At 56.5% G+C, this 8091-nt stretch overlaps 1 protein-coding gene across 1 annotated transcript; it reads right to left on the bottom strand.

Annotated features, from left to right (window-relative positions):
- Positions 1-6083: 6083 nt before the first annotated feature.
- On the bottom strand, positions 6084-8063 carry C2CD4D (C2 calcium dependent domain containing 4D). The gene is made up of 2 exons (XM_033199142.1): positions 8050-8063; positions 6084-7416 (listed from the first exon to the last, which is right to left on the bottom strand). Exon 2 carries the CDS (start codon positions 7222-7224, stop codon positions 6157-6159), a length of 1068 nt encoding a protein of 355 aa, XP_033055033.1. The 5' UTR covers positions 7225-7416; positions 8050-8063; the 3' UTR covers positions 6084-6156.
- Positions 8064-8091: the final 28 nt, after the last annotated feature.

The following is an 8091-nucleotide window of genomic DNA, read 5'->3' as shown; positions in this document are numbered from 1 at the left end:
GCATTTACTGATCACTTACTGTGTGCTGGGTCCTTTGCAGGGTCCTTTATGTAAATCCATGCTTTTACTTTGTGTAAATATTCACAACACCCACCACAGGGAAACATTATTATTCCAGATTGATCAGTGAGTGGAGGGATGCTCAGAGATATTAGTGATTTTGCCCAAGGACTCACACAAGAACAATAAATGGGTGAGCTATGATTTGGACCCAAGTCTTTGTGACTTCAGAATCCTGTGATTTCTACCTAAGACAGGTGACAGGCATAGGGGAGATGGAGGGGACAGGTTTGGGGGACCCTGTCTCTTCTCTAAGATGCAGTCAGACTCCTCCCAGTGACTGTTCAGTTCCCTGAGGCCGCTGCCTGCTTGGCCCCTGCCTGTAACCCTTGCTGCTCTTGCCAGGACTCCCTGACCCCCTGATGCTTCCACATGCTCCTCAACTGCTGGGACAAGGGACAGGCCTGGAGGAGTGCCTGGAGGCAGAGAAGCCCTGGTGGGGAAGAGGAGAGGAGAGATCCTGCACTGGACTCGTTGGGAGAAGGAAAGGCTCCCAGACTGAGTGGCCCACATTGAGGCCTGCAGTGAAGGCTCTGAGGGAGGCCAGGAGGACGAGGCTTCCGGGGATCCTGGTGCTGCTTTTCTCCTGCACAGCCTGGGCCCAGAGTTTGATTAGCTGGGCCTGGCTCTCCTGGTTACCCAACAGGCAACTGGCCAAGGGCCAGGCTGCAGCAAGAGGCTCCCTGGCACCTCCTCCTGCTCTCGTTCCCAGCTGGTAAACAGCAGAGCAGGAGTCAGCCATGCCACAGCCTCGTGACTCACCCCCTCCCCCCCATCTGGTGCACGTGGCACCTGGCATGGAGAGGGCAGGCAGCTGTCCCTTCCCTTTTCTGCCTTGTCTTCTCACCATCGTCCACTCCTGCCCAACCCTGGAGCTTCACACTCTGCTACCATCAGCACCTCTGTTCTTAGGTAGCTTCCAGAGTCTCCCCATGGCTACAGATTGAGGGATAAAGGTAGAAGTGGAGAAGGACTTTTCAACTGCTAGGGTCACTGACAGTGGATGAGTAGTGAGAAAGAGGAGGGGAAGTTTTGGGGACCTTCTGCACTGGGAGTCTGGGTGTGTGTCTATGCCTCTGAGGCTCTGATTATCCCTGTGTTCTTTTGGTAAATGTGGGCGCACGCATCCATGTATGAGTCTCTGCACAGAACAGGATGTTGGTCTGGGGGCTCTGCCCCTTGGGCAAGTTTGGAGTGAGAGGTCAAGTGCTTTGTAGCAGCCCCCATCCAGCACCCCCCACCCAGCACCCCCCACCCAGCACTCCCTACCCAGCACTCCCCACCCAGCACTCCCCACCCAGCAGCCCCCACCCAGCACTCCCCACGCAATATCCTCCACCCTGCACCCCCCACCCAGCACCCCCCACCCAGCACCCCCCATCCAGCACCCCCCACCCAGCACTCCCCACCCAGCACTCCCCATGCAGCATCCCCCACCCAGCAGCCCCCCCACCCAGCACCTCCCACCCAACAACCCCCCAACCTAGTACCCCCCCACCCAGCACCCCCCACACCCTGCACCCTCCAGTTGACAGGAGGAGCCAGCACGTCAGGGGTGGAGTGCAGGGGAGTGTAGGGGAGATGCCGTTCTGCTCCCCTCCTGCCCAGAACTCCTCAGTTATCCCCCATCTCTCTGTCTCTCCTTGCCGGCTCCTGCCTGTCTGTGGCTCTTCTCCGGCTCTCCCCTCTCTATCTTTTCTCCTTTTTAGGCCTCTCTTCCTCTTGACTCTGGGTCTCCAGGGGCCCTTCCTGACTACCTCTCCTACTACCCACCAAGCGCAAGCACAGAGTGGAGGTCACGTAGAATGCTTGCAGATGGACACAGGGCATCCCTAGACACTGCAGGCATGGCTGCCTCCCCCGGTTGTGCCGCTTTGTGCTGCTGTGTAGGGTGGGGAGGAAGTGACTGGAGATTGAGAAGACAGAGTCCTGGCCTCTCGGCCTAAGAGTGTCACATGCTTCCTAGGCATTCTCTACCTCTCCCCTGCCTTAAGCATGGATAGCTTGAGTTTTTTTCTCCCCAGGGCAAGAAGGTCCCTTGGTTATCCTTTTGGGAAGTTCCCCCTCTTGCCTAAACTTTCTCCCTTTTGCTGCAATCACAGTCCCTTGTCTGGGGGAATCGGTCCTTTCAAAGCAGGGCAGTGGTCATTTCCTCTTCAAATACAATCTTATGTAAGGAAGGGGCTGACAGGGATCAGAGAATCATTTCATCCCCACGTGCCCAGTCCCCTTATTGGGGAAATCTCCACGCTGGGGGCAAACACTCTGGAAGGAATGGGAGGTGGCGGTGGTGGCTTGGAACTGGGGAGCAGTCCCCGACATCTCTTTCCCTCCCTCCCCACCCCCAAACCACAGAAACCACTTAAAGCTCATCACAAGTGTGCCCTTTCAGGGAGGGCCTGGGGGTCAAGGTGGAAAATATGTGGAGCCCAGGTAGTCTGTGGTGGCACACACTTCCCCAGCCCCATCCTTGGAGGTCCTTCTCCTTGGGATGCCTGATCCAGTGATTAGGGACCACCTTTCTTTGGGTTCTAGGGGGTTCCATGCCTGGGGATGCCTCAACTCATTGGAGTGACTCAGGGATGGGTTATGCCTCAACCAGTAAAAAAAAAAGGACAGCCCAGGCTCTATAAACTTTGGTAGCCTCCAGATCTCACAGTCCCCACCCTGCCCCTTGTCACAAAGGCCACTGTGGGTGGAGGGAACTGTGGGAGTTTGACCCTAGCTCTTGGCCTTGAACTTTCCACAGTGACCCTGCTTGTACCTCTCCTCTACCAATTAACATTTATAGTCACACAGGCTTGGAGGAGGCAAGAAGGGTTTAAATGCTGGAGCAGAATCACTTGTAAGAAGGTGGTCTGCCATTTACTAGCTGTGGGCCCTGAGGGAAATCTCAGCCCTCAGCTACCACATCAGTAAAAATGGGGCAATAGTACGTATCCTAACTAGTGGATTTTTTTTTTTTTTTTTGAGTCAGGGTCTCACTTTGTCACCCAGGGTGGAGTGCAGTGGCATGATCTCAGCTTACTGTAGCCTTGACCTCCTGGGTTCAAGTGGTCCTCCTGCCTCAGCCTCCCAAAATAGCTGGGACTACAGGTGCATGCCACCCATGCAGCTAGTTTTGTATTTTTTGTAGAGATGGGGTTTCACCATGTTGCCCAGGCTGGTCTCAAACTCCTGAGCTCAGGTAATCGGCCTGCCTCAGCCTCCCACATTTATCCACTTATCAGAGTGTTAGGATTACAGTCGTGAGCCACCACACCTAGCCTCTGACTAGCGTTTATAGAATTGCTTTGGGGCCAGAGCAATCTGCACACTGGAGGGGTTCTTAGGACCTTATTTTGCACACATCCCTCCATCCACCTCACTGTCATGTTTCGGTACTTTAGTTACCCAGGATATTCCTCCAGCAATGCTGGGGCCCCCATCACAGAGCCTCAGGGCTGTGAAAGCTGAGTGAACTGTTCCTGGGAGGAGTGGCCTTGGATTTCCTCACAGCCTCCCCTAAGCAGTTGGGGTGGCAGTGGGGGTGTCTGGGTGGAGTCACAGTCAGAACCCTTCCCTCCAGCCAGAGCTGATCCCCAGGCAAGCTTACTTAACCTATCCGATCCATTTCTTTCTTTGTCAAGTGGGAATAATAATACCTACTCTCCTGAGTGGTTGTGACGCGGTGGCTCACGCCTGTAATCCCAGCACTTTGGGAGGCCGAAGCGGGCAGATCACGCGATTGAGACTGAGATCACAGCATCGGATCAGGAGATGGAGACCATCCTGGCTAACATGGTGAAACCCCGTCTCTACTAGAAATACATAAAATTAGCTGGGTGTTGTGGCGTGCACCTGTAGTTGCAGTTGCTCGGGAGGCTGAGGCAGGAGAATCACTTGAACCCGGGAGGTGGAGGTTGCAGTGAGCTGAGATTGCGCCACTGCACTCCAGCCTGGGCAATAGAGTGAGACTCCGCCCCCTACCACCCAAAAAAAAAAAAAAAGGGAATAATAATACCTACTCTGCTGAGTGGTTGTGATGACTAACGGAGATAACACAGACAAAGTTCAGGACCTGGTCCAAACTACCGTGGTTAAAAAAGAAGTTTCCTCTCCTCCCTCCCTCTTTCTGTCCCTATAATCTTCCCTTCTCTTTATCTGACCCCTCTTTTCTATTCCCTTTCTTGCTTTATTTTTCTCCGTAACATATCACCAAGTAGTATTCTTTACATTTTAATGGCTTATTTTGTCACTTTTCTGATCCCCATGTCTGTTTTAATCACTGCTGTATCCAATGCCTGCCACCTGATGGACCCTCCTGAAGTATTTGTTGAAGGAATGCATGAATGAAGGTTCTACGGCCTCTAACTTTCTTTCCAGATACTTCCAAATGGGCATCAAATCCAGTTTCTCACCAAGGGTTGTTACAGGAGAATTTGGGGGCTGAAATAGAAATCCAGTACTAGGGGTAGACCTAAATCTGTAGGTGGACTTCCCAGAATTCAAACGTGGGATTTTAAACCAGCAGGGTATGAAACCATTGCAGAGTTACCATCTTAGGGAAGGAGGCCCCTTTGCAGCTGGCAGTTGGGGGTATTATTGTGAAGTGATTAAGAGTCCAGACTCTGGAGCCAGACTCCCTGAATTCTTCCCTTTACTAGCTATGTGAGTCCTAGTTCTTCCCTTCACTAGTTATGTGAGGCCCAAGGTCACATTAGATAACAATAGTATTTACACCTTTATAGGAAGTGCTGGGAGGAATAAATGGCTTGACTTAATTGTTGGAACAGTTCCTCACGTGGTTATAATCCACGTGTAGTAGTTTGCACTTAGGATTGTTTGGTCAATGCCACCACCTGGTGGACACCTGCAGCAAGAGTTCTCTGGCCTAGGGCTGGGTGGTGGGGACCCGATGGAGGAAGGGAGAAGGAACTGGAGAGCTGTCTAAATGAAGCTCTCTCTCTCTCTCTCTCTCTCTCTCTCTCTCTGTGTGTGTGTGTGTGTGTGTGTTGTGCTGGAATTTAACATGTCCAGGTGCTGAGGTTTTGTCAGATCCAGAAAGCTTAGCCCTGGTGCAGGCACCAAGAAAAATGAGAAAGGGCCCAAGGGAGAGGGAGAAAGAAGTTGGGTTAGCCTAGTGCCTACCTCCCTTCCTCCCTCCCTCCTTCAAGCCTGGCCTGAGTCCAGAGGAACCGGCTCCTGGGAAGGTGGAGGGAGAGAGAAGAAGGTCACTGCTGACGTCAGGGACATTCAGGTAGAGGTAAACACGATGTGACCTACAATTATCCACTTCCCCCCACCCCCACCTCCTTCTGGCTGGAGGAGCGTCTTCTGGCATTCCTGAGAACAGTTCCCACACTTTGGTAGTACCCCTCCTCCCCCCTTTCAATCCCTGGGACATTATATCTCATTCATTTGGTACCCAAGCAGCTCTCTGGTTCTTGGCTCCAGACTTGCCCCACCCCTCAAGGGAGGCACAGGTGTGGAAGAGGGAAGAAGGAAGACTAAAGGGCACAGTGTATTCATCTGACATCCCCTGACTCACTTCCAAGACCCAGAAGTTTAATCTGTCTTCAGGACAGATGTGGGTTTTAGAGGGGCACAGGAGGGGAGTGTTAATTTCCTCTGTTCAGCCTCAAGGGACCCCCAAGTGGAAGGTGGTTTGTGTTGGTTTCTGTCAGAGTGACTCAGTGATTGAATGGCTCCCTGATAGTTTGGGGGCCTTGTTGGACGGGGACCTTAGGATCTACTTGGCCCAGATCTACTGAAGGAGCATCTCATGGAGATGCATCCCAGGACCCTGCATATTTAACAAGCTCTTCCAGGATTTCTGATGTCTGGTTATTCTGATGTTTTTCAAGTTTGAGAACCACTGCTTAAGGTCTGCTCTACTTGCACCGTCTGAATGAGCATCTTTCCCCCGCGTATGGCCGGGATAGAGGGAAGATGGGCAGGCTCTACGCCCAAGCGTGTAAGGTGCCAGTAAGGGGAAAGATCTGGCTAGGGACAAGCGGACATTTTATTAGCAAAAATAAATACAAGCCAGGCAGGGTGGAAAGAATGTGGACTGCAGACACAATGGAGACGTCTTGAGGAAGCCAGGGGCTCAGTCTACAGGCTGAGATGGGTGGGCGCCAGGGAGGACCCGGGACCTAGTCCCCCACCCAGCGGGGGCAGCAGCGCAATGAGGGGCGTTTCGCACTCCCCCAGCAGCACATCCCTGCGAAGTCCCGCGCCCCTGTCTAGCACTTTGGCCCTCAGGCTGCGGGCGGTCATGTCCCGTGGGCCGAGCCCGTCGAAAAAGAAATCCTCGTTGAAGATGGGGTTGGCGCTGCACTTGACCACGCGGCTCTGCTGCTCCCGCGGCCGGACACCGGGCCGCAGTCTCAGCACCACGCAGCAGCCGCCGCCGCCGCTCCCGGGGCGGGACCGCGGCCGGGGCAGGCCCTCGGCGCTCACCAGGCGCAGCCGCAGCCGCCCGGGCCCGGCCTCGTATTCGGTGGAGAGCCGCAGCTGCCCGCCGCCGGGCCCCAGGCGCAGCACGCTCTCGCGCGTGGGCCGCAGCTGGCAGCACAGGAAGTCCAGGTGAAAGAGCGGCGGCGTGGGCGGCCCGGCGCGGCGCTGCGGGTGCGGGCTGGTATCCGACGAGCTCGCCTTTTCTGGGGACAGAGAGTGCGGCCTGGACACCCGGCGCCGGCGCCGGCCCAGGCCCAGCCGCGGGGAGCCGAAGGGCGACGAGTCCGGCGACGAGGCCGTGTCGCTGTCGGGGGCCAGGCAGAGGCGCAGGTCCGGGGCGGAGACGTGCAGCCGGGACTGCGCCGCGGGGACTCCCCCGGCCAGGGCGGGTGACGGCGCGTGGAACAGGGACTCGCGCCGGCGCGTGTGCGGGCTCTCGGGCAAGAAGGCCCAGCCTTCGCGGCCCGCCAGGTGAGGCAGCGAGCAGGCCGCGGGGAGGCCGCGCCCCGCCACGTCCCGCCGGGCCGCGGGCTCTGCGCCACCCGGGTCCGGGAGCCGAGGCGGGATGAAGAACTGCGGGATGCGATCCGGGGTGAGGACGTTGGGGCAGGCGCTCGTGGCCAGGCCCGGGGCGCGACGCTTGGAGAACAGACCGGAGGGCGCCCAACGGGCCGCAGGCTCCGCAGCCCCCACCTTATAGCCAGCTTTTTCCAAGAGCCACATGCGGTGTGTGGGGTAATAGAATTACGAATTCCGCAGGGCCGAGAGGGTCCAAATCCCAAGTCTGAGACTGGAGTGCTCGGCGGAGCGGGGCTGGGCGAGTAGCGAAGAGGAGTCAGAGGTGGGTGATGCTGGAGTAGACCGGTCGGTCAGCTACAGCGCTCGGGTCTCCGGACCCACTGGGAGCGCGGACCCCTATTTGAGCAGAAAAAGAAAGGGCGGCGAAGTCTGGGGGGGCGGGGGTGGGGAGAAATGGAGGGAGCCAAGGGCCAGTCAGTCACATTCAGATACGGGCCTCCGTCACCAAGTACACAGCTTCCCTCACTGGTACTAAAGATGCCCCATTCAGCTTAGAGTTTGAGGGCCCATATAGTACCCACTGGAACCCTAGGGTACTATTAGGACAAATAGGATGATAACCGCATTATATCAAAAGGACCCAGATCCCAAACCCCCTGGAAGGGACACCTTGCCCTCGGCGGGTTCCCCTTCTCCCCCGCCCATTTCGAAGAATTGGGTTTTCCTCTGGGATCCAATCTGGCGCCCCTCGGGACTTCCTCCCTTTGCCAAGCTGCCCCGGCGCAAGCTTCTCTGGCCTGAGCCATCCCTCAGTCCTAGCCCCACCTGTCTCCTCTGGCTCCTCCCTCCCCTCCTCGAGTCGCTCCAAGCCAGAAGAGGACTCACTTCTGCTCCTGGCAGCCAGGGGACACACCTGGCTGCTGACCTCAGGACACCCAGGGCTGGTCCAAGGAGACGCACCTCCCGGGGGCACAGAATCCCACCCCCCGGTAGCCCTGACCCTCCAGCTCCCGCGCCTCGCAGCCCTACCGCATCCTGTGTCTAAAGGGCGGGGCCGGGCCGTTGGGTCGC

The sequence above is a fragment of the Trachypithecus francoisi genome, unplaced genomic scaffold, assembly GCF_009764315.1.
Source record: "Trachypithecus francoisi isolate TF-2019V2 unplaced genomic scaffold, Tfra_2.0 Lachesis_group5, whole genome shotgun sequence".
In the NCBI taxonomy this organism is placed as follows: domain Eukaryota; kingdom Metazoa; phylum Chordata; class Mammalia; order Primates; family Cercopithecidae; genus Trachypithecus; species Trachypithecus francoisi.
This window is presented reverse-complemented; position numbering and strand designations above follow the sequence as displayed.